Source organism: Salvelinus namaycush, chromosome 5 (genome assembly GCF_016432855.1).
Source record: "Salvelinus namaycush isolate Seneca chromosome 5, SaNama_1.0, whole genome shotgun sequence".
Lineage (NCBI taxonomy): Eukaryota > Metazoa > Chordata > Actinopteri > Salmoniformes > Salmonidae > Salvelinus > Salvelinus namaycush.
Genome location: NC_052311.1, coordinates 48,059,671 through 48,086,807, shown reverse-complemented (window position 1 = coordinate 48,086,807; position 27,137 = coordinate 48,059,671). Strand labels below are relative to the sequence as shown.

Sequence of the window (27,137 nt, the reverse complement as noted above, 5' to 3'; positions counted from 1 at the left end):
CCGTGCTTCACGGTTGGGATGGTGTTCTTCGGCTTGCAAGCCTCCCCCTTTTTCCTCCAAACATAACGATGGTCATTATGGCCAAACAGTTCTTGTTTAATCAGACTAGAGGACATTTCTCCAAAAAGTACGATCTTTGTCCCCATGTGCAGTTGCAAACCGTAATCTGGCTTTTTATGGCGGTTTTGGAGCAGTGGCTTCTTCCTTGCTGAGCAGCCTTTCAGGTTATGTCGATATAGGACTCGTTTTACTCTGGAAATAGATACTTTTGTACATGTTTCCTACAGCATCTTCACAAGGTCCTTTGCTGTTGTTCTGCGATTGATTTGCACTTTTCGCACCAAAGTACGTTCATCTCTAGGAGACAAAACGCGTCTCCTTCCTGAGCGGTATGACAGCTGCATGGTCCCATGGTGTTTATACTTGCGTACTATTGTTTGTACAGATGAACGTGGTACCTTCAGGCATTTGGAAATTGCTCCCAAGGATGAACCAGACTTGTGAAGGTCTACAATTATTTTTCTGAGGTGGGTGATTGATTTGGGTGATTTCTTTCGATTTTCCCACGATGTCAAGCAAAGAGGCACTGTGTTTGAAGGTATGCCTTGAAATACATCCACAGGTACACCTCCAATTGACTCAAATTATGTCAATTAGCCTAACAGAACCTTCTAAAGCCATGACATAATTTTCTGGAATTTTCCAAGCTGTTTAAAGGCACAGTCAACTTAGGGTATGTAAACGTCTGACCCACTGGAATTGTGATACAGTGAATTATAAGTGAAATAATCTGTCTGTAAACAATTGTTGGAAAAATTACTTGTGTCATGCACAAAGTAGATGTCCTAACCGACTTGCCAAAACTATAGTTTGTTAACAAGAAATTTGTGGAGTTGTTGAAAAACTAGTTTAAATGACTCCAACCTAAGTGTATGTAAACTTCCGACTTCAACTGTAACTACAGTAAAGTCTAAAAACATTGACAGAAATCCTATTATTTTGTCATTTGTCAACATATCGCTAAGGTTAAATGTAGCTAACAGCTAGTTTCAATCACAAGTGTTACCCTCCATCACTGTGATCCATGCCACTACCATTGCAGTTACTGTGGGGAGGTAAACAACATGCAGATCAACTTTTAGCCAAATGTTTCAATGAAAACAAAAAATCATAGTTACAGACAGAGGTACAGACAGACAGAGGTACATAGGTACATAGGTACAGACAGACAGACAGACAGACAGACAGACAGACAGACAGACAGACAGACAGACAGACAGACAGACAGACAGACAGACAGACAGACAGACAGTAACAGACAGACAGACAGTAACAGACAGTGTGATAGACAGATAGTGACAGTAACAGACAGAGAGACAGACAGCAACAGACAGTAACATACAGCAACAGACAGCACCAGACAGTAACATACAGTAACAGACAGAGTGACAGACAGACAGGCAGTAACAGACAGTAACAAACAGAGCGACATACAGTAACAGACAGTAACAGAAAGAGTGATAGACAGACAGTAACAGACAGTAACAGACAGTAACAGACAGAGGGACAGACACTTTGAAGGTCAGTGTGACTTGAAAGCTATACAAAGAGAAAGACCCCCTTAACATGATATATTATATATTAACACTACAGTAGTACAACACAGACCGTACAGAATGGTACATCATCTACAGTACATAGTCTCATAGTCACCTTCGCCAGCGTTGTAGGCCAGTATGGAGCGGGTCCTTAGCTGCTTGCCCTCGATGGTTTTGCTGGAACAGGTTTGGGAGCAGGAGGACCAGGAGGTCCAGTCGCTGAGGACACAGTCCTTAGGGCAAGGCACATCACAGGCGATGGGCTCAGGGGCAGAGGCTCCCCCACACAGCTCCTTGTCCACCATGTCACCTGGGTGGCACAAAGAACGGTACGGTCAAGGAATGCACACCATTGTAACAATAGAGAAAAAATAATTGATTGAACTTTTATAAACCTTTTCAATACAGAAAAAAATCTCTAAACAACAACCAACAGAATCTGTAATTGTACTACACTTTATATAACTTAGCAGACTCTTATCCAGAGCTATTTACAGGAGCAATTAGGGTTAAGTGCCTTGCTCAAGGCACATGGACAGATTCTTTCACCTAGTCAGCTCGGGGAGTCAAACCACTAGGTTACCCACCCCCATTATAATGTCTACAATATGATAAACCACACCACAATTTCATGGTCTATTGGTGGGCTTGTTAATATATACTGTATATTGTTTCCTTAGTGTCATTGAATGCTAATCAATTTCAACCCACACAATTCATTAACATAGACATTCAATTTAATCTGTTGTCTTCCTTTTGACTTCAGAGTTGGATCAAATGTTTGGTAACTGTTTAATAGCGTGCGAGGATAATCTCTACAATATATTAATAATGATGTCGCTATTCTCAACGCAACTCGATCTGAATACAGAATTAGCTTTGGACAAAGTAAGTACAAACTCACATGGGACTTAAACATTTTACACTTACATATTTGTGATTCATGACCGCTTAAGTGAGTTACACTATTAAGCCACGTAATTTGCATGTGCTTTTAACAGGTTAACCTTTTACTGTAGTGGGCTAAATCAGGGTCACAGAAACAAATCCACTTTGAAAGAAAAGTATATTCCTCACACACATGGTTATGAGCTTACAGCCACCTGTACCATGTCAGATATAGAGTTCAAATGTATATATCCCAATATTACACTTCATATACATCACAGAAGACTGAAACACAGAAGACTGAAATAGCAAAACCGTTTGACCTAGATACACCGGGTTTTCTGTTGTTTAAAAAAAAAGAAGATGTTGATTAATTATGAAATGATGAAAAATATTAGGTAATATTGTTGCAATGAACTTGAATTCAAAACATTTCTCAGCACTCCAAATGAGCAACACAATGGCTCTGCATTGTATCTTGTATCTTCCGACGGTTGGTTTTTGCAATTTCAGGCTGAGGATGAGTTGAGCTTCAAACCCTCCTACCGGCCTGCCTTTACATTAAGATGACACTTTGAGGAGTATTCAGTGAACCAATCGTGACTGAACCGAGACAGTGTGGAAATGCGAAGTGACAGGGAAACCCAGTGGCTCTCACGGTGGCGAAAACATGAACAAACAGAACACCCTTCACCAGAAAAACTCCAGGCTCAGTGAACTGAGAAAAACGGTTCTTTTTAAATGAGTCAGAACAGTTCATATCAGTATAGATCAGACACGCTCAGTATCGACAGTGGAGTTTCAATGACATTTGTATAGACTTTTGTCTGCGGTGTGGCTGTTTGTTGTTGGTGTGGCAGTATCATGAAATTCAGCCTCGGTATGGCAGGAGACATTGAGCCCAAAGTCTCTAGGGCAAAAAGTAGCACGAAATCATAACACAACAAATCAATTTCCATCAGCGGAGACAGAAGGAATCGGTCAACGCCAGTCAAGATAGGCAGAAAAACACAAAGAGATTGTGCCTCTCACAAAGCTACTAGGAAGATATCACCTGACAATAACCCTGAATGACACTAGTGGATGTACATGTACAGTATGTGTCCTGCATAAGGTGAGATGACAATGTAACGTAGGATGAGGAACTTTATAAATATTTAAGTTTTTCAGAATTAGGAGGATGACAAGAGGTCATTGTCATCGTAGGAGTATGATTTGGACTCATATCCATGACGGTGCCTGTGTCTATGTCTGTGTGTCTCTTTGATATCACTCTATATCTCTTAGTTAACACTCAAACTAGGAACGATGAGTATACTTGGGATTGGTAACATAGCATCTTTGTCAATTACACCCACATTCTGAAACCTGCTCAAAAACCCAGACGGCATCTCTCTGCAACGACTGCCATTGTCTTCAGTCAAACATTCTTCAGTAATAAATTGGAACAGTAAATCCACGTAGCTGCAAAGTTAAGGGAGTCCCCGAGACTCAGGGCCAGAGAGAATTGATTTGATTTAGTGCGAGCAGGGTTTAATTGCTCTGGCTGAGAAACTGAAAAGGAGGGAGGGCAATATGTGGCTATGTTGAGCTTGGGAAGCGTTAAAGGAGACGGGGAGGGGGATGTGAGGTGGGGGAGGGCGTCAGGAGAGAACACCATGATAAATGGCAGCCATGATAAATGGCAGGGCGGCTAAACACCATTCTCTCTCTAGTCGTCTCCAGCTCTTCACTCACTTACAGTATAGCCATAAGTTAGAGAGTTGGTAGAGAGGTCACCTTGAGCAACATGATTTTTCATCCAGAGGGTGAGACCCTGACTAAAAGCGTCAGCATGCTTCAGTTCGGCTGGTGCCTGTGCTCGCATACTCCCTTAAAAGAACTTTGCTTGAAAAACAAGAAAAAAGCGGCAATAGTACTGTTTGTCCATTTTGAGATGCCATAGCCAGTATACATTTCCTCAAAATAATCAGAATTAATCTAAAATAACTCAAGAAATCTGCCATTCATTTTGCCATTTTTGCCAAGGAGATCTTAGCCGTTCAATTTTACATCTAACTAAGACGTTTGGTGCAGTATTTCTCAATCAAACAAATGTGCTTGAAAACGAGTCTCCTTTATTGAAGACTCTCTACTGTTGACCAATCACCGACGAAGGGGCGTAGACTTCGGCTCCGAACTTGCCTCCAGAAAAAATTGTATGGGCCCGAACCGCCGAAAAAGACATAAAATGTCGTCATAATATACAATGCATTCAGAAAGTATTCAGACCCCTCAAATTTTTCCACATTTTGTTACGTTACAGCCTTATTCTAAAATGTATTAAATATTTTTTTTTGCACTCATCAATCTACACACAATAACCCATAACGACAAAGCAAAAACAGTAAATGTTTTATTTTTGCAAATGTACATAAAAAAATTCATGAAATATCACATTTATATAAGTATTTACTTTGTTGAAGTACCTTTGGAAGCGATTACAGCCTCGAGTCTTCTTGGGTATGACGCTACAATTTTGGCACACATGTATTTGGGGAGTTTCTCCCATTCTTCTCTGCAGATCCTCTCAAGCTCTGTCAGGTTGCTTGGGGAGCATTGATGCACAGCTATTTTTAGGTCTCTGCAGATATGTTCGATCGGGTTCAAGTCTTGGCTCTGGCTGGGCCACTTGAGGACATTCAGAGACTTGTCCCGATGCCACTCTTGCATTGTCTTGGCTGTGTGCTTAGGAACCTTCGCCCCAGTCTGAGGTCCTGAGCGCTCTGGAGCAGGTTTTCATCAAGGATCTCTCTCTACCTTGCTCCGTTCGTCTTTCCCTCGATTCTGATTTGTCTCCCAGTCCCTGCCACTGAAAAACATCCCCACAGCATGATAATTCCACCACCATGCTTCACCGTAGGGATGGTGCCAAGTTTCCTCCAGACATGGCATTCAGGCCAAAAAGTTGAATCTTGTTTTCATCAGACAGAGAATCTTGTTTCTCATGGTCTGAGTGTCTTTAGGAGCCTTTTGGCAAACTCCAAGCAAGATGTCATGTGCCTTTTACTGAGGAGTAGCTTCCATCTGGCCACTCTACCATAAAGGTCTGATTGGTGGGGTGCTGCAGAGATGGTTGTCCATCTGGAAGGTCCTCCCATCTCCACAGAGGAACTCTAGAGCTCTGTCAGACCAACCATCAGGTTCTTGGTCACCTCCCTCACAAAGGCACTTCATCCTCAATTGCTCAGTTTGGCCAGGCGGACAGCTCTAGGAAGAGTCTTGGTGGTTCCAAACTTCTTCCATTTAAGAATGACAGAGGCCACTGTGTTCAGAGGCCACTGTGTTCTTGACTGACCTTCAATGCTGCAGACATTTTTTGGTACCCTTCCCCAGATCCAGATCTGTGCTGCGACACAATCCTGTCTCGGAGCTCTACGGACAATTCCTTTGACCTCATGGCTTGGTTTTTGCTCTGACATGCACTGTCAACTGCGGGACCTTATATAGACAGGTGTGTGCCTTTCCAAATCATGTCCATTCAATTGAATTTTCCACAGGTGGACTCCAATCAAGTTGTAGAAACATCACAAGGTTAATCAATGGAAACAGGATGCAACTGAGCTCAATTTCGAGTCTCATAGCAAAGGGTCTGAATACTTATGTAAATAAGGTATTTTTGTTTTTTATTTTTAAGAAATTTGAAAACTTCACTTTGTCATTATGGGGTATTGTTGTAGATTGATGAGGACACATTTTTATTTAATCAATTTGAGATTATTTAATCAATTTGAAATCAAAGGGTCTGAATATTTTCTGAATGCACTGTATATTATGACGACATTTTATGACGTTTTTGTTTATTTTGGACTTCGGTGAGGGTTTTTTGCTGAATGCACTGTATGCACAATCTTCTACGAACTGTTTCGGCTGGGAAGCATGCGGACACCTTTATTCATCACAAATGTAAATATTTAATCTGGAAGTGGTGGGCTACTCTTGGGGGGATCAGGGAGCTGAGCTAACAATGTGGTGAATTCTGAGCATAATAATAAGTCAGAATACTATAGTACAGTTTTATTGTACTATGCTAGCTTAGCAGGCAATACTGGTTGAAATAACTTCTTAATGACAACATTTCAACCAGTTTCTGTCTGCAACGACGCCATTTCAATCAGTTTTGCCTGTTGGCAGTCTTCTACATTAATTAGTCAAGCAAACGTCCACTGAAAATAAAGGACTCTATAATGTGCATTAACCGAATCAATAAACCTATAGACTGCAATCACAGAGCTTTATCTACAATCACACAGCAACGATTATGGAGACTAAGTTTAATGGAATTAACGAGGGAAAAATCCAATTGAATAATCTTTTTCCGATAATTGGTTATTACTATGATTTTCCTCACCAGTGCTGTTGACACACTGGACCTGAGGTATCTGTGCCCCGGGGCCACACGGCAGCTCCCCGTCGGGGATACACTCATCCAGTCTGACCAGGCGCCAGTCCCAGCAGCTGGGTTCGTCACATGGGACAGCCTCCACCAGGTGAGGACAGTTCCCTGGTCCACCTGTTGGCTCATTGCTGATCTCCCGTTTCCTCAGTTTAAAACCTGCCGAAGGGAAAAATACAAAAATATAGAATGAAAAATACATAAAACCATATGAAAAAATATATAAAAACGCTGAAAAAATACATAATATGCCTAATTGTCCTCCTTTGGAATTGATCTCTTCAACAGCTCTCTCGAAATGGAATAATAGGATATGCTACTATGATAAGATTAGGATTAGTGTACAAGTGCAAGCAAATAATTGCCCAGTTAATTGTTGGCACTTTACCATCTGTGGGTGTTGGACCACCCACAGATGTTAGATACTACCTTTATACCAGAATATGTTTATTCAAGAGGACCTTACAATGGCTACAATAACACCAACTACTATATATGCACAGATAATTACTGTATAATCTTCTGAAACAACGCCATGTTCTGTAAATTCCATAACACCATGCATACCTGATGGCAAATACTAATCATATAACAATCATATGACATACCGTATGGCAAGTTAACACTTAACTATTTTTCAACTGTTTATGCTTCATAACAGTGGTATGGCAGTTGACATTAGTTTGATAAGAGGAACATACAATGTATATTAAAAAACATAATACCACATGTGTGTTCTGAAAGCATGATGCTAGCATTACGACATCAAATGTATCCACAGTCACCTGGAACATTCCAACCCGTACCCATTAAGGCCTTGTAGCTGACATACAGGCAACACTTCATTTGGATAGTCCCAAGTAGATGGTTTATAGGTGTTCAATAACTCTCAACAACATTTCAACTATCTATCAGTGGATAGTAACCCTGGCCCTAACCTTAACCCGTATCCTAACCCTGAACTTAACTTTTACGGAACCCTTATTCTAAACCTAATCCTAACCCTAACCGTAGCAAGCATTTGTTTATCAACAGAGAGTTTGTTAATAATACGACCATCCGTAGATCATCTACATGGGACTATCCAAATAAAGTGTGATTGGCATACGATAGTCCCACCCGAAGTCTTATCCACACACCTTTCTTCCCTTCTTGGACGTCACAGTTCTCATAGGTGCAGGGTCCCCAGGCCCCCCATGGGGACACTTCACACTCGATGGGACAGAGGATGTGACACAGCTGGGACGTGTTGGGGACGGGACCCCCACATAGCTTGCTGTCCACAGGACGGGACGCTTGGGACATGGAAATAAGGTACATTCAAATATACTTACATTATAGTCAGAAATATACTGATATACTCAGAAATATATGTACACACCCCTATGTATTTATTTGTACAGTGAAGCTAAAACATTAAATTTGGCTCTATACTCCATCATTTTGGATTTGAGATTTTTAAAAATGTTTCATATGAGGCGACAGTACAGAATGTCACCTTTAATTTGAGGGTATTTTCATTTTCATACAAATTAAAATAGCCTCAAAATAAAGGTGCCATTCTGTACAGTCGCCTCATATGAAATGTATGTAGTCCCCCCATTTGAGTGACAAAGTTACAGAAGGCACACATATCATACCCCCAAGACATGCTAACCTCTCACCATTAGCATTTTTGGGGGGGTATGATATTTACGCCTCTGTAACTTTCTCACTCGTCATTGTTCGTGATTATCCGTAATCAGGGTACACATTAAATCAAATAAATTTGTATTTGTTGAATGCTTCATAAACAACAGGTGTAGACTAACAGAAGAATAACGAGGCCTTTTCCAACAATGCAGAGTTAAAGATAAAGATACATTATTTATCATTCATTTCTATTGGGCACAACATAATCTGAGACACAACCAAAACAAACTGCAAAAGCTTGATGTAATTACTGCATGCTAGAAATATATATATATATTTTTACTACACATAAGTGAATTTGTTCAAATACTTGACACCTTCAAATGGGGAGACTAGATACATAAAAGTATTTTTAATTTCTTAACGGTAAAACAGATATGTATGGAAATACCCTCAAACAAAAAGTGACATTCTGTATGAAACATTTGATCTCAAATCCAAAATGCTGGAGCATGGAGCCAAATTAAACGTTTTAGCTTCACTGTCCAAACAAATACTTTGGGGAGTGTACATACCAATATCTCATCCCGTACTTGTCTTCATGCAGAATGTTTACTAGTGTGCTTGGTTATGACAATGCAGAGGAAAATGCCAACAAAATGCAAAACATTGGCTTTTCCTTTTAAGCACGCCTGCACGGTACATAAGGTCCCAGAAGAGAGCACATGAAACCCACAGTAGAGGTCTAGTGTGTGAAGTGCTGCCATATTCCTTCCAATTTCCTTTTGTTATAATCGCCCCACTGCTAGCATACCGTTAGCATTTCAGGGTGATAAATGAACTCTAATGAACCTTTCAGTGCTATCTAACAGTTGAAACAACATGAAGCACGGCATTATGCTCTCACTGAAGACACATGAAGGCTGTACCGAAGGTGTGAGAGAGCTGCATTGTCTCCTCTCAGACATATTCTCTGAAGAATAATCCAGTGCTATGATTCCCCTGTTGTAAGCGCTTCAGATTTAGAAGCTGTACACACAATGCGTATATACCCGCAGAGGAACTTCACTTCACGCAAAGGAACAAAAGAGAGGTTGTTTTTCTCGGCAGGAGAATAAGTGAAGCCGACTGTGAGACACCATTTTCTGGATGTTTCTTAAATGCACTTGAATAAATGGGTTTGTTTGGAGTTGGAGTGGAACGTTTGGTGGGTGGTTTTGTGTGTCTGTCACATCAAAGCTGTTTTGGAACGCAGCAAAGCGCTGGATGTTCTGGTTGATGCAACCAAGGCTCTTGATCACCTGACAGATTGTCCAAAGCAAAATCCACTACCATTGGCCTCACTGTCTAATTGACACCTCTCTGCCACCGCATATGAACACACACGCGCACAGATGCAATGTGCAGAGGCACGTGGGCACACATGTGGACACAAACAGACGTACACACACACATGCACAAATGCACGTACGCACACATGTAGACACATACACCTGTAAATATGCACATACACGTACAGACACTCAATCTATGATCCCAACACTGCATCAACGGTTGCAACACTTTCAATCAATTACACTTGTACACAAACACACTTTCTCACTAAGCCGGAGGTGAAGATCAAGATGTCCTCGAATGTCTCTCTCCCTAACTCTGACAGCTCCAACAATACATTCAGCGCTTCAAGTCTTATCAAGTCAAGAGAGCTGAAAAATAATTCTACCGAACGTACAGCGAAAAGCAAGCGCAGCCTTGAAATTGATACGCAAAAGGCATTGTTCCCTCACAAATAGTCAAATACTGCATTTGGTAAGCCTGATAATCCTTGTATTATTAGTGTGTAGAACAGACTTAAATCTAAGTACATCAATCCATTCTGAATAGAAATTGTCGACCAATAGATTAGTGGTGATTGTGATAAAGAAAAACTCAGCATCTTCATTACACGACTCATACAACGTGCTTGTATTTCCTGCATTGCATTGAAACTACAATGGCAAATGTCCCCTAGTGCCACTAATGTCAGTGCTGCTTATTGTGTGCCAGAGTAGAAAAACAGGAGGAAAAACATCTCACAGATGCTTTGCATATTCCATTTGGAAAAACAACACTGAGTTATTTCACCATTCCCGCAAAAGCTTAAAAATTCGTCCCGACGTGCCAGGCAAATACTTTGTTGTCCTTTTTCCATACCACTTCTTGAAAGCGTTTATGCTCAAACTTAGTTGAAAACACATGTTGGGGTTTCAGAAAACGACACCACTTGAGACGCAAAATCTGCGGAGAGGCCAACCTATCAAAACACCGCCATAGTATCATCCGTCAAAACAGAAATGCATGCATACAGTACATACTGCAACTGAGACACATTATCAGGAATGGAAAGGGAAAAAGTAGAAGACAGAAGCAGCAAGGAGGAGAAGAATGCAGAGAGAGGAGGTTCGGATTGGTGTAAAGCACCTACAAGGCAGAGAGGGGAGGTTCGGATTGGTCTAAAGCACCTACAAGGCAGAGAGAGGAGGTTCGGATTGGTCTAAAGCACCTACCTGTAACTTCAAAGCTGATGGATAGAAGAGGGGGAACACTAGGCTTCTGCTGGTTTGAGGTCTGACCCTCTGCGGGCACAGGGAGATACAACTATTAGCAACACAGTCACTGGAAAGGGAGAGGGTTTTGGAAGTTGAGGGATACATTAAGTGCTATTACAGGAGTCTAGCCGTTTTCCAATATGAGAATGAGGCTTGTAGAAAAAATAAGGATGGGAAGCGCTGCAAACATTTTTAAAGCTTGTCGATCTTTAAAAATGTAGATTGAAGGTGCTCTAATAAGATCAGTCTAGTTACCCCTAGAAACTGATCAACAGTCAGTTTTGGATTTTCCCCTCTAGAATGGTTAAGGTTTGGATTTAGGGAGGGTAAGGTGATCCTGGACCTATGCTTAAGGATGTGTTCTTCTAAGAGCGTGGTGATTTAGTTAATGCATGCAATGGTGGTTGCTGCAGACTTCATTGAGGCACTGTCTGCCTGTGTCTGTCTCTATCTATGTGGCAGCTGGGGAGATTACCCCCCTGATGGGGGAAGAGGAATCCTGCGCCAGGAAGATAAGAACACTCTCCCTTCTAACTCCCACACACACACATGCACACACACTCAGACGGACACACACGGGAACGCATGCACGTGCACGCACACAACGCACGCACACACACACACGTGGGAACACAAACATACACATACATTTCAACCAAATCGTTAGTACATTCTCCTTTAATGTCAGTCAATCTTTAACTGCATACTAAAGCAATGTGTTTGTCAACATGCACGAGGAAATTATGTGGTTTCAGTATAGAAAGAGAGAGAAACTGTTGTCAATGCAAAGAAGCCCAAATTGACATAAAGACATATAACAGTAGCGACAGAGTATAGACAAACATTTATTCAGAAAGTATTCACACCCCTTGACTTTTTCCAAATGTTGTTGTGTGACAGCCTGAATTGAAGATTGATTAAATTGGGATTTTGTGTCACTGATCTACACACAATACCCCATAACGTCAAAGTGGAACCGTGTTTTTAGAAATGTTAATATATTAATTCAAAATGTAAAGCTGAAATGTCTTGAGTCAATAAGTCTCCAACCCCTTTGTCACGGAAAGCCTAACTCAGTTCAGGAGTAAAAGTTTGCTTAACAAGTCACATAATAAGTTGCATGGACTGCAATAATAGTGTTTAAACAGATTTTTTAATGACTATCTCATCTCTGTTCTTCACACATGCAGTTATCTGCAAGGTCACTCAGTTGAGCAGTGAATTTCAAGCACAGATTCAACCACAAAGACAAGGGAGGTTTTCCAAATTTCGCAAAGAAGCATGATGCAGTTATTAATCACACTTTGGATGGTGTATCAATACACCCAGTCACTACAAAGATGCCGGCACCTTTCCAAACTCAGTTGCCGGCGAGGAAGGAAACCGCTTAGGGATTTCACCATGAGGCCAATGGTGATTTTAAAACCGTTAAAGAGTTTAATAGCTGTGATAGGAGAAAACTGAGGAGGGATCAACAAAATTGCAGTTACTCCAAAATACTAACATAAATGACAGAGTGAAAAGAAGGAAGCCTGTACAGAATACAAATATTCCAAAACATGCATCCTGTTTCCAATAAGGCACTAAAGTAATAACTTTTTGTCCTGAATACAAAGCGTTATGTTTGAGGCAAATCCAACACAACACACCACTGAGTACCACTCTTCATATTTTCAAGCATGGTGGTGGCTGCATCATGTTATGGGTATGATTGGCATTGGCAAAGACTAGGGAGTTTTTGTTGGGGATAAAAATAAACTAAATAGAGCTAAACACAGGCAAAAACCTGCAGGAAAAGTTAGTTCAGTCTGCTGTCCAACAGACACTGGGAGACAAAGTCACCTATCCGCTGGACAACTACCTAAAACACAAGGCCAAATCTACACTGAAGTTGCTTACCAAGACAACATTGAATGTTCTTGCGTGGCCTAGTTATAGTTTTGATTTAAATCGGCTTGAAAATCTATGGCAACACTTAAGAATGGCTGTCTAGCAATGATCAACAACCAACTTGACAGAGAGTAAATCATTTAAAAAAGAATAATGGGCAAATATTGTACAATCCAGGTGTACAAAGCTCTTAGCTACTTACTCAGAAAGACTCACAGCTGTAATTGCTGCCAAAGGTGATTCTAACATGTATTGAATACTTATCTAATCAAGACATATTAGTGCTTTATTTTCCATTACATTTAAAAAATATGTATAATTTTTCTGCCACTTTGACATTAGAGTATTTCGTGGAGATAGCTGACAAAAAAATACACTTACATCAATTTTAATCACACTTTATAACCCAACAAAATGTGAAAAAAGTCAAGGGGTGTAAATATATTGCTGAAGGCACTTTAGATGTCACTGCTGTTTGTACTGTGTATGATATGACACACAGAGTTTGTGTGTGTGTTTGTGTCTTGTGGTGTATCGGTCACAACAGGAGAGATCTTCATCATACTTAAACGGGCAATATGTGATTTCTACATAGGTTTTTGGACTTTTAAATGAATAATATATACACATTGATCCTTGAAGAATATAACTTAGAAATGCCTCATGAACTGTTTACCCCATGAGAACCCGAAAATATAAACTTGTTTTACTTCATTGTTTGTAAAGACTGTAATTGTAAAAAAAAAAAAAAAAAAAAACACTGTATAGCCTCAAAACATGGTTGAAACTAAAGCTATTGTAGTCCTTGCATCGAATTTGAAAGTGATTACATTTCTCCAGCCCCATCCCTCAGCTGTTTACCAAATCAGTGACGGGGTGGACACTTTGTTGTTGTTTGAACTGCAGATTGCCCCCTTCAAGCTCAAGTTAGCACTTTCTCCTGTGCACTAAAAATACTGTCTGAATAAAATTATCACTCCACCAACAATTACCGTTCCAGCGACAGGAACACCTCCTGATATAATAATTGTGCTTCTCGCGTAATGGAAATGCTTTTTGTTTGTCTCACACCATCTCCACTGGTGGTGCTTAGCCTTAGAATCCTTGCTAATATAATTACCAGTGCAGCATTGACTTAAACTGGGCTTGACGGGTCTGAGTGTCGAAGCCGGAGTGTTCTCACTTCTCTAAGGCTTAAGAGTCACACCAGGACAGTTGACGATGCACAAACCAGGTTATGTTATGAATGCAGCCCCACTTCCCTTGTTGCCTCTCCCTGTAGTATGCAGTGTTCAAGAGTTGCTATGGTAATTCTGTAATGGCTACACTAATTGTAGAGCACAAAGCGTGTTTTTAATGGTGTTATTCAGATACTGCTGTTGTTAGGAAATGTCGGAATGGACACAAGGTATGGAACTGTGAATACTGTACATGACAATATGTGTTACTGAATTTGTTTGACACAAGACAATGACGTGTCTCTGATGCTGAAATAGTTTGGTGTGCCAACATGTAACAATTTTGTCTTTGTTGTTGTGAAATATTTGGGACTGTTTTGTACAACCTTTGCAGACTTGAGACATGCAACAATATCAGATGTGGGACTACATTTGTCATGTTATAGCAAAGTCTTCTTTGATGTTGATTATTACACATGAGATGGCTGGATGGTTTATGAACATAACACCATCAGATATGCATCCGTGTTTTGGTATTGGGACAGTTTTACATAGGAAAGACTTTGTTATAGGAACGTGTTAGGGACAGATCAAAATTTACTTGGGGGAGGCATGGTCCAAAACGGGGGAAGGGTGTGTGTTTTTTTATTGGGCACAGGGAAGGTCAGTGTGTTTTTCCCTGATTTACATTCGCTCTTCTGCTTGTATTTTCCCTATAAACAATGACTTGACTTACTTTTGACATTACCCTAATAAAATGTTGAAACATTTGTGAAGCTTTGTTATGGTGTGGCTATTATTTATCTTTAGCTACTGAAGGCCTATGATGTTAAGGCAATGCGCTCCAATCGGACTCTGACAGTTGAACTTGAGGTGAGGAAGACTTGTTTCAGGCCTACCAGAGTTACTTCTATAATCTAACAATATAATGCTTATCTTTATACAAAATATTCAGATTGAAAATGAACAAATTACCCTCCTGCATTCTATATCTGTATTGCAGACGCAGTAGCCATCTGACATAAAGAAATGCATGTAGGTGTCGTAGCATGCCACTGGCATATCTCTCTCTATCGCTCTAGGGTTAGGTCTAAGCTTCTCTGCCTTTATATAGGCTATATGTATTTATTAAAATGTTAATATCGCACAGTGGACACCTAAGCCCATAGGCCTATGCATGCAATGCCCTGATACATGTAGTGCTCACATTTCTGACAGCTGAACCGTGAGGTGGACAATTATTGTTTTAGGAAAGTAGCCTAAAAACCAATAAAAAAAATAGGCTATAAAGTTTTACATATGATACACATCAAAACATAAGGAATAGTGTTTTTGTAATTTGTTATAGGCTGTTTAAGGACACGCAAATGTGGCTCATTGGGCCAATATCTCTTGTTTATTGATGGAGCTGGATGCATATGGATGCCTTGTACATTTCTTAAATGTCCAGTAAATTAAGATCTCACCTGTCATGTTGTTTCCTAAAGAAAACTCTGAAATGGCATATTGTTTTCATGAAGATTTTAGAATATTGGCAGAAAAATCTGTCACCAATTGGATGGAAACCTAGCTAGTGCGCTAGTCCCGTGTGGCTTTGATTATGCCTGCACCTCACGGTTCACCAGCAGCCCTAAACATCTAAAGAATACACTACTAGCCAAACAAGCTGGTACGAATTGTACTTAAACTCCTCCCTCATACTCATCTGGAGGTTGAGGAGTTTTTCGTCTCTATCTCTGTAATGTGTCTGTATCTATGTAATTGTATATGTAGAAAATAGGGACCACAATGGAAATAAGTCCCAGACTTATTTAAAAAATCTTTGTGTATATATATATATATTATTTTTTTACTGACAAATAAAATCTATATATCAATTCAAACTGTGCAGCGACCAATTGATGAACGGAAAGAGTCATCTGTTACAAAACACCAAAAAGTTGAATGTCATTCAGAGATTGTCAAGCCTTCTTTACTGGGTAGGCCTACAAGGTAGGGGGGGAAGTATTTTCTGTTTGTGGAGATTGACATAGTCTATTTATTGTGGTGTTGAAAACACAAACCATGATATGGAAGTGCCAGAAGTCGGTATGCTTTGTTTATTGGTCGTGGTGGTGCACTGGCACAGAAAGCTGTTAGTGGAAAACTCTTTGCACATGTTTTATATAATTAGAAATATGGCTCGTCTGGGGTGGTCGGCAAACCCCCAACCTTTTGGCCCATCGACTGTGAAACAAAAGTATGCTGAAGTCGATATCCATGTTTATAAACACAGGGTTGTAAACATGATATTTAGTTCATTCTACGAGAGGGGAGGGTGTTCCATTTATTTTAATGTGGGTCAGGTGAAAATATTTTTTACGCTGGGGAGGGGGGTGCATATTTTTTTACGACACCTTGAGTTGGACCAGGCCCCCCCCCCCCCCCCAGTACATTTTGGTTTGTCCCTTATATATAGGAAAGACTTTGTTATGAGAAAGTGCTATATATACACTGCTCAAAAAAATAAAGGGAACACTTAAACAACACAATGTAACTCCAAGTCAATCACACTTCTGTGAAATCAAACTGTCCACTTAGGAAGCAACACTGATTGACAATAAATTTCACATGCTGTTGTGCAAATGGAATAGACAAAAGGTGGAAATTATAGGCAGTTAGCAAGACACCCCCAAAAAAGGAGTGATTCTGCAGGTGGTGACCACAGACCACTTCTCAGTTCCTATGCTTCCTGGCTGATGTTTTGGTCACTTTTGAATGCTGGCGGTGCTCTCACTCTAGTGGTAGCATGAGACGGAGTCTACAATCCACACAAGTGGCTCAGGTAGTGCAGTTCATCCAGGATGGCACATCAATGCGAGCTGTGGCAAAAAGGTTTGCTGTGTCTGTCAGCGTAGTGTCCAGAGCATGGAGGTGCTACCAGGAGACAGGCCAGTACATCAGGAGACGTGGTGGAGGCCGTAGGAGGGCAACAACCCAGCAGCAGGACCGCTACCTCCGTCTTTGTGCAAGGAGGTGCACTGCCAGAGCCCTGCAAAATGACCTCCAGCAGGCCACAAATGTGCATGTGTCAGCATATGGTCTCACAAGGGGTCTGAGGATCTCATCTCGGTACCTATTGGCAGTCAGGCTACCTCTGGCGAGCACATGGAGGGCTGTGCGGCCCCACAAAGAAATGCCACCCCACACCATGACTGACCCATCGCCAAACCGGTCATGCTGGAGGATGTTGCAGGCAGCAGAACGTTCTCCACGGCGTCTCCAGACTCTGCCACGTCTGTCACATGTGCTCATGTGCTCAGTGTGAACCTGCTTTCATCTGTGAAGAGCACAGGGCGCCAGTGGCGAATTTGCCAATCTTGGTGTTCTCTGGCAAATGCCAAACGTCCTGCACGGTGTTGGGCTGTAAGCACAACCCCCACCTGTGGACGTCGGGCCCTCATACCACCCTCATGGAGTCTGTTTCTGACCGTTTGAGCAGACACATGCACATTTGTGGCCTGCTGGAGGTCATTTTGCAGGGCGCTGGCAGTGCACCTCCTTGCACAAAGGCGGAGGTAGCGGTCCTGCTGCTGGGTTGTTGCCCTCCTGCGGCCTCCTCCACGTCTCCTGATGTACTGGCCTGTCTCCTGGTAGCGCCTCCATGCTCTGGACACTACGCTGACAGACACAGCAAACCTTTTTGCCACAGCTCGCATTGATGTGCCATCCTGGATGAACTGCACTACCTGAGCCACTTGTGTGGGTTGTAGACTCCGTCTCATGCTACCACTAGAGTGAGAGCACCGCCAGCATTCAAAAGTGACCAAAACATCAGCCAGGAAGCATAGGAACTGAGAAGTGGTCTGTGATCACCACCTGCAGAATCACTCCTTTTTTGGGGGTGTCTTGCTAATTGCCTATAATTTCCACCTTTTGTCTATTCCATTTGCACAACAGCATGTGAAATTTATTGTCAATCAGTGTTGCTTCCTAAGTGGACAGTTTGATTTCACAGAAGTGTGATTGACTTGGAGTTACATTGTGTTGTTTAAGTGTTCCCTTTATTTTTTTGAGCAGTGTATATAGAAAAGCCTCATTACCATCTTTGTCTTTGAGGTTGTTGAGGTAGGTCAGTAGTTCGGCGTTGGCCTGGACACAGTACACCTCTCGATTCTGGAGCCCTCCCCCACACAGGCCGGTCTGGTTGCTACGCCGACGGTCCTGTTGGCTTAGCAACGAGTCCACTCTACAGTCGCTCCACTCTGTAGTCCTCCAGGTGTAACTGTGACAGTGACAGAGATGGGTGTGTGGGTGTTATGCTGTCAAAACACATTTAAAATCTGACAGAGGTTTCTTTAGCTAATGAAATCCCTGACCTGGTCTGTGCTATAAAAACACATTTGTCAATTGTGTGTTGATCTGTTCTACCTGTATCTGGGGCTGCAGCTGCCAAACTTGAATATCTATCAGCTCCATGTTTGGCTAATTGCTTCCAATCCATGTAACACATGAGTAATATGAAAAGATACATTTTAGTCATAAAAATAATACATTTTAAAGGATATGTCACGACTGATAGTTTTATAGATGGTGTGGTTTTGAAGTATTTTGCAGAATCGGAACAGGAAAGCTCAAGTGTTATTGGAATGATTGTGTAAAGACGGGATACGATGTCAATAAGGCCAATCTGTGTGTGTGTGTGTGTGTGTGTGTGTGTGTGTGTGTGTGTGTGTGTGTGTGTGTGTGTGTGTGTGTGTGTGTGTGTGTGTGTGTGTGTGTTTGCGTGGCAGGTTACAGGAGAGACAATATTGTCATAGACTCCATTTGAGTCTGTGTCTGGCAAAAGCTCAAACACACCAATCTTTTTCCATATGCTCTCTCCTCCACCACACACACACAGGCCCACACAAACCAACTCCGACGGGACACCCAGGAGAGCAAATTAGCTAGATGAAGTAGCTAATGGGAAATCAACAGGAGGAATGTATCACCTCTGTCAGTGAGAATACAGTAGACTTTGGAAAGTTAGTGCACTAAGTGGTTCCAATTTGTTGAAAACTTCCTGGAGGCCCGTCAGGTTCCTGAACTATGTACGGTAGTATTTTTCGACACACTGATACTACTCTGTAAATCATTACATTTGGACACGACATTTTATAATTTTAAATTCCACTAATACAACATTGACTTAACCCACTTTCAAGCTCTAGTCCTTCCATAAATGTTCAGTATATTTCTTACCATATATTTACTGTAAAACTACACACACATACAGCCACACATCCTCATGACACTAAGTGACACTCACGTGGCGCAGGGCAGTACTCCATCCCCCTGGGGGTCACATGGCTCCGTCTCCTCCAGCGGTGGGCAGTCCTCCCCCTCCCCCACGGAGAACTGGTGCACTCGTCTGGTCCTGGAGCGTTGACCCCTGGAGGACTCAGGGTCTGGGTCTAGACAGGCCTTGGAGCAGGGGCCCCAGTCTGCCCACTCGCTCAGCTTACAGTCCTTAGCAAGGATGCAGGACTGGACCGTCAGAGGGAGGTCCCAGGGCAGACAAAGACTGGAACACAGAGGTAACGCGAGAGCAGAAGTGGCAAGGTCAGTAATCTGAGATCTGTCTGCGATCTGCTTGCAATTTGCAACAGTGGATGTGAAAGCTGGTGCTGAGGGAGCCCTGTGTGTGTTGGTGGTCCTAGAACAAGTGGCCAGCGGGTTTCGAAGTCAGCTGAGGTAAATTTTGAGGTAGAATTTGACGTATGTTGGTTGAATTTGTGGAATGGTGGTTTTTGTCCTGTCTATTGCAGTGTATCACTCATCAAGGAGCATTGTCTTACGTCAGATAGATGGTTGTGTAGGATTGACACCACTACCTATCAGAAGACAATGGGAAGCCATCAATGAGCTGGATGTAAGTACATGATACTAATACTATCATGTACTATAATGTACTAATACTTGTACTATAGTAGAATGTACACTACCATTCAAAAGTTTGGGGTCACTTAGAAATGTCCTTGTTTTTGAAAGAAAAGCAAAAAAAAGCAAAAAAACACCAGTCTCAACGTCAACAGTGAAGAGGCGACTCCGGGATGCTGGCCTTCTAGGCAGAGTTGCAAAGAAAAAGCCATATCTCAGACTGGCCAATAAAAATAAAATATTAAAATGGGCAAAAGAACACAGACACTGGACAGAGGAACTTTGCCTAGAAGGCCAGCATCCCGGAGTCACCTCTTCAGTGTTGACGTTGAGACTGGTGTTTTGTGGGTACTATTTAATGAAGCTGCAAGTTGAGGACTTGTGAGGCATCTGTTTCTCAAACTAGACACTCTAATGTACTTGTCCTCTTGCTCAGTTGTGCACCGGGGCCTCCCACTCCACTTTCTATTCTGGTTAGAGCCAGTTTGCGCTGTTCTGTGAAGGGAGTAGTACACAGCGGTGTACGAGATCTTCACTTTCTTGACAATTTCTCGCATGGAATAGCCTTCATTTCTCAGAAAAAGATTAGACTGACGAGTTTCAGAAGAAAGTTATTTGTTTCAGGCCATTTTGAGCCTGTAATCAAACCCACAAATTCTGATGCTCCAGATACTCAACTAGTCTAAAGAAGGCCAGTTGTATTGCTTCTTTAATCAGAACAACAGTTTGCAGATGTCCTAACATCATTTCAAAAGGGTTTTCTAATGATCAATTAGCCTTTTAAAATGATACACTTGGATTAGCTAACACAACGTGCCATTGGAACACAGGAGTGATGGTTACTGATAATGGGCCTCTGTACACCTACTGTATGTAGATATTCCATTCAAAATCAGCCATTTCCAGCTACAATAGTCATTTATAACATGAACAATGTCTACACTGTATTTCTGATCAATTTGATGTTATTTTAATGGACAAAACAAGGACATTTCTATGTGACCCCAAACTTTTGAACGGTAATGTACATTATACTAAGCATGTTGTAATAAGCTGTATTCAAGAGTCCTTAGGGAACTGACTGGCATTGAACCCTAGTACTCAACCCTTCATTCAGAATCATCACACCTTAATAAACAATGCAGAAAAAAATCTGGGAAGCCCCCACATTTAGGTAGTGAATTGGTTGCTGGTTCAAATCCGGCTCAAAGGACCATGAGACGAGGGGTTTTGTACATGTAATGCAATACAATACATAAAGTCTGAAGGGTTGTGCCTCAAAAGCATCAGAATAGTAACCACAACTGATCAATCACCAAAAAGCATCACTCTGTAATCATTCAACTTGCAATTAGAGCTAATGAATAAACGCTGCCTCTTTAAGCTCCTTCAAATGATTAGGAATTAAATCAGACTATTTTCTGTTCCTTGCACCGCAGTGTGCATCGCCTTTCCCCTGAGGCGCTGCAGCTGACGATCTTTTACTGCTAATTACAGCTCTTCTTCATTTAGAACCCTCTAATTTAGACTACGCCGATGCCACACTTCACCTCTAGCTTCTCACACTTCTGCTAGAAACGAGTGCAACTGGTTGGAAAAACGCTTGAAAAAGAGTCTGAGTTGTGTTTTTAACCCCTCTGTCTCCACAGATTAAGATACCTTTGAATTGTTTGATGTGGTGGGCCTGCAGGTGTGACGTCACGACAAAGATTCGTTGTGCTGCCAACAAGGCACGCAGGTAGAGTTCTTTCTCAGTGAAAAACATTCAGGAATTAAAACAAAGGTTTTGTGACTCAGTGAGGATAATGGCTCGCTTCCTGACTCAGATGAAGCTTCACACATGCTTAAAAAGCCTTACAGCATCCATTGACCCTTTTCACGGCAACTCGATCTCTTTCAGTATTTGATGTTTTTGTTGTGTCAACTTTTTATTATATTCTGCATTGTTGTGGGGGTTTTGAAGTCTTGAAAGTAGTCATCATTTTTTTTATATCTGCGTCAGTCAGACAGAACGGGGACAGACAAACAATTTCACTTGAAATAAGAGAGTAATAATATTTAAAAAACACTCAAACTCTCATTTTAAAACCAATAAAGGTTATACAACAAACAACAAGAAATTCCATGAAGTTCCACAAAAAAGTTTGGTTTCTGGAGAATATCCACATTGAACACAAGCATGCTCATTACACGAGGCTTTGGCTCAGAAACATGTGGTACAATTGAAGCCTACAACACAGGCGGTACTATGTGGGTCAGGGAATGTGAAACCCTGGGAGAAATCTTTTAACCATCTTTTTTAGCGCCTTGATGAAAACACAGTTTGGAAAACAGAGTGGAATGGTTGGAAGGCCTGTGAGGCCAGTGAAGAGAAACATAAGCATGGGAGACTCAAATATGGGAGACTCAAATATGAACTAAAAGATGTAAAGTGATACTTTCTAGAAGTGCTTCTGGTGGTAAATGGAAACCTCAGAGGCCACCATGCAAGCTGGAACCTACAGTAAATAGCCTACACATGCATGCTGTTTTCATTTGATTACATGTAAAGCCAGCCACTATTCTACAACCAGACTAAAACAAAGTCTAATGAGTCAAGAGAAAGCTGTGGCCCAACGATGACAGATGTACATCAAACAAAATGGGAAATGAAGTCAGCAAGATGTTCGGGAGGACGACTGCCTAGATTCATTGGATATCGCTTCAGAGAGAACCCAGCAAACCGGGAACATTCCCAGAACATTAGCTAAGATTCTCATTAAGTTCCAGTTGGGTTTTATCTAACATTCGGATGATGACATCCCAAAAATATACGAAGAATGTTTTTGATAACAAAATGTTTATTTTATTCAGAAAAAGTTTTAAAGGAAATATTCTTGGAATGTTTTCTTAACATTCATGAAAATGTTGTGCACAACATCTGTTACAACCACCACAGAACATTCCCCCAAATGTTTTCATTAGGTTTCCAGGTAATGTAATAACACAATGTACCAGTAATGTTTTTAGAACATACTGCCACAACATTCTGGGAATGTTCTTGCAACATCAGGCAAATGTTTTATACAAACATTGTATAATTATCATCGCAACTGGACAGTTTTTGTGTTATGAGAACATTGCCGCAACCAAACTAATGTTCTGGGAACTTTCACAGAAACATTTTTGGTTTGCTGGGAAGTTTGTTCCACTTTTCTGAAGTGGCAAAAACAACGATGAATATTTCAGAACCAGAAATAAACAAGTCAAAGATTAGTATTTACCTTCCTAAGGGCATAAGATTTGTTTTCACGGTTCTTTTGAAATATTTGATCCCAGCCACTGCTGAGAAGTTGGCACCAACAGCGCATTAATGAATAGATTTAGTACATAATTGATCACATCTGTGGCATGTAACACATACACAATGTGGATATAAGGCTATGTAACGGAGACTGTAGCTCTCCTTGCTAGAGATGAAAGACCTCATGGATTCTAAGATGAGAGATACCGTGCTGACATTTGAAGTTATTGTCACTCAGCATAAAACAAAGACATCATTCAATGCAAAAGAAAGAGCTTCAAGGCAAGACAGGGTTAGGGACTTGCCTCAAGCCAAGACAGGGCCCAAGGAAATGTCAGTTTACTTGAAGGGTACGCATGCAGTCTTGTCTACTGTATATAAGATATAGTATGCGAAGAACCTGAATCATTGATAACCTGAACCATACTCCTAATGAGAAAGATTATCATAAAAACTATTTGGTCAACAGCATTTAAAAAATAAATGACTGTACTTTTTTTTAGTTGAACTGAAATTACTGTTAGTAATCAATCTTTTTGATTTTATCTTTCCTCACCTGCACACGTAACAATACCAACACAATGATGTACATTGTGCAACTCATCCTGCTCTTTTACGGTCGAAGATCACAGAGGACTTTTCAAAGTGCTTTACAAAGTGCTGGCTAAGATTCAATCCCTGTCACGGAATGAGCACCAGTGAATATAGAGTTGTCATCTCCACCGTTGAAAGTAGACACCAGAAAGTGGGAGTGCTCCATTGCTTTGACAGCAAAGCAGAGACAAATAACCATTCCCCTACCTGTCATCCACTGTACATCAGTACAGTACATCACATCACAACATAATACTGTGCTTACAGTTCTGCAGAAGATAAAAACAACCCCTTGCAAAGGCCTGTTTAGACATGTGGCAGGTGTGTGCCTATTTTAAGATTGAGCCAAGAGATAACTCACTATGATGAATTACAGTTCTGAAAGGACAAAAACACATGGTTTCCTATGACCAACCAAATATCATGGTTTGCCCATTTAGACTAAAAGTACAATTTTAAAGGAAAACCAGCACACAGACACAGACTAAGGCACTAGTATTACCCCAGACCCTGAAATACTGACGCTGAGCCACTTACCTGAGTCCCACCGTGCTCCCGTTCCTGTGTGCACAGGACACCGTGCGACTCTGGTATCCCACCTGGATGTCCCAGAAGGGGCTCTCCTGCCTGTTGAGCCGGTTCCTGGTCCGTTTCTTCTGGATCAGCTCCCTAGTATCAGGGTCTTTGACCCCAGGCCTCTCCCTGGCCCCCCCTTTACCCTTCCTATGCTTGGCCTGCCGCACCGGCCGGGAAATGGGGAGAGAACAGGGCATCCAGGGCCCCACCCTGAGGCTGTACACCCCCTCAGGCCCCTTACAAGACCCTGGCTTACAGGTCTGGAATTCGGTTAGGTTTGGGCAGGCTGAACCCCCGAAGAGTGGAGGCACCAGGACACTGCGCACCCGGTTCTTTAGGCCGGTTCCACAGGTTTTTGAGCAGGATGTCCAGGGGGTGAATTCAGACACTACACAATCCTGAGGGCAGGGGATGAGGCAGGCCTGCTCTAGTCGAGGCTTGGGCTCAAAGTACTCACAGATGGTGTCGTCTCCGAGAGATTCGTCTGACTTTAGTATGCAGCCCACCTCCCGGGTCTGAATGCCCTCCTCACCCCCATTGCATACGTATGGCCGCATGCCCCCAAAGGTTCTTGCTGACACGGACACACACTGGTTCCAGGCACCGAGTTTCCAGTCGTAAAGGTCCTTGTGCCAGTCGCACACACGGAAGCAGTTCTGCTGGTTGGAAGGCCGCTGGGACTGGTCACAGTTGGTGTGGAGGGTGGTCCAGCCGTCCACGTGGGCACACCACACAGCCCGACTCTGGCTGCCACCTGGGCCACAGTCACTGCCCATACATCTGCCCCATGGCCCTTGGGAACACAACACAGACAGCGTTAAAATAACTATGAAATAGGCAAGAATTTGGCTTTTTAATTTTTTACATCAAATGGTAAAGTGGATACAGTGTATGCTATACAGTATGTCAATTGATGGCAAATTGATTATTTTAGGGGCGGTAGTTTATTGATCCTTTGGAAAAAGCAAACCATACAAATATCAACCAGGACGTAGAATTAACCCACATCAGCAGGCGCAGTGGACGGATCGATGGAGACCAATAATGTCATAGAGAACCCAGACCGCGCCTTCATACCCGGAGACATACAGCATATTTACAATTCATGCACTGAAAGATTAGTGCATCAGCTATTCTACTATAGCTCCTCTTTCAGCTCCACGTTTTACTCTGAATGAAGTCTCCTTTGCAGCCGTAACACAAGAGCTTTCTCTGACTTTGATCCCCACACCAAACCTCATCACAGTAATAAAAATCTGCGGCTTAATAGCAGTGTTGTTCATTGAGTCATTCAGCTCAACCTAATCCGTGACCATGTTGTGCTCTGCCGCTGTTATCCACATGCTAGTGACAGCACAGGACAACCGAGAAAGAAGAGGAGACTAATGTACAGCTTCACCTCAGACCAACCCCTTCCATCTACAGCCAATTGATTGTGTTACATGATGGCCTCTGGCTGAGTGGTATCCGGGTGAGGGGGCCTTGTGTTTACCCATGTTGCACCCCTGAACCGATTGTCCCTCTGTGGAGGACGAAGAACCCTAGTCTGGCTGAAACAGGCTGAAATATTTCCTGCAATTATCAGACCCAAATGTCTCAGATGACAGCCTATTAGTGGGCTCATCTCCTCGCTCAGCTACTGATCTTGCTGGCAGGAACTGGCTTCAATCAGTGTGTCAGCATGTCGACAGAAGCCTCAAAGTACATCACACGGCTGTTTTATTTCCCCCTATATCAACACAAGATCAATGCCCTGTTGTCAGACTATACATGCATCATATATACAGTGGCAAGAAAAAGTATGTGAACCCTTTGGAATTACCTGGATTTCTGCATAAATTGGTCATCAAATTCGATCTGATCTTCATCTAAGTCACAACAATAGACCAAGATAGTGTGCTTAAACTAATAACACACAAATTATTGTATTTTTCTTGTCTATATTGAATACATCATTTAAACATTCACAGTAGGTTGGAAAACGTGTGTGAACCCCTAGGCTAACAACTTCTCCAAAAGCTAATTGGAGTCAGGAGTCAGCTAACCTGGAGTCCAATCAATGAGACGAGATTGGAGATGTTGGTTAGAGCTGCCTTGCCCTATAAAAAACACTCACAACATTTTTGTTTGCTATTCACAAGAAGCATTGCCTGATGTGAACCATGCCTCGAACAAAAGAGAGCTCAGAAGACCGAGTTGTTAACTTGCATAAAGCTGGAAAGGGTTACAAAAGTATCTCTAAAATACTTTATGTTCATCAGTCCACGGTAAGACACATTTTGCAGGAGAATGTTAGGCTATCTGTCCACCAATTGAAGCTCAACAGAAGTTGAGTGATGCAACAGGACAACGACCCAAAACACAGAAGTAAATCAACAACAAAATGGCTTCAACAGAAAAAAATACGCCTTCTGGAGTGGCACAGTCAGAGTCCTGACCTCAACCCAATTGAGATGATGTTGCATGACCTCAAGAGAGCAGTTCACACCAGATATCCCAAGAATATTGCTGTAATGAAAGAGTTTTTTTGTAAAGAGGAATGGTCCAAAATCCCTCCTGACCATTGTGCAGGTC

The 27,137-nt window shown here is 41.9% G+C and overlaps 1 protein-coding gene across 1 annotated transcript in view; it reads right to left on the bottom strand.

The window, feature by feature from the left end:
• The window catches only part of LOC120047149 (thrombospondin type-1 domain-containing protein 7A-like), a 69,053-nt gene extending 42,994 nt beyond the window's left edge, over positions 1 to 26,059 (bottom strand). The window contains exons 1-7 of the mRNA XM_038992683.1: positions 26,056 to 26,059; positions 24,525 to 25,356; positions 19,500 to 19,754; positions 18,292 to 18,473; positions 8,061 to 8,216; positions 6,877 to 7,080; positions 1,714 to 1,908 (exon numbers count right to left, since the gene is read on the bottom strand). Coding sequence (XP_038848611.1) covers positions 1,714 to 1,908; positions 6,877 to 7,080; positions 8,061 to 8,216; positions 18,292 to 18,473; positions 19,500 to 19,754; positions 24,525 to 25,356; positions 26,056 to 26,059 — 1,828 coding nt within the window. The remainder of the gene's footprint in view (positions 1 to 1,713; positions 1,909 to 6,876; positions 7,081 to 8,060; positions 8,217 to 18,291; positions 18,474 to 19,499; positions 19,755 to 24,524; positions 25,357 to 26,055) is intronic.
• Between the last annotated feature and the right edge of the window lie 1,078 nt (positions 26,060 to 27,137).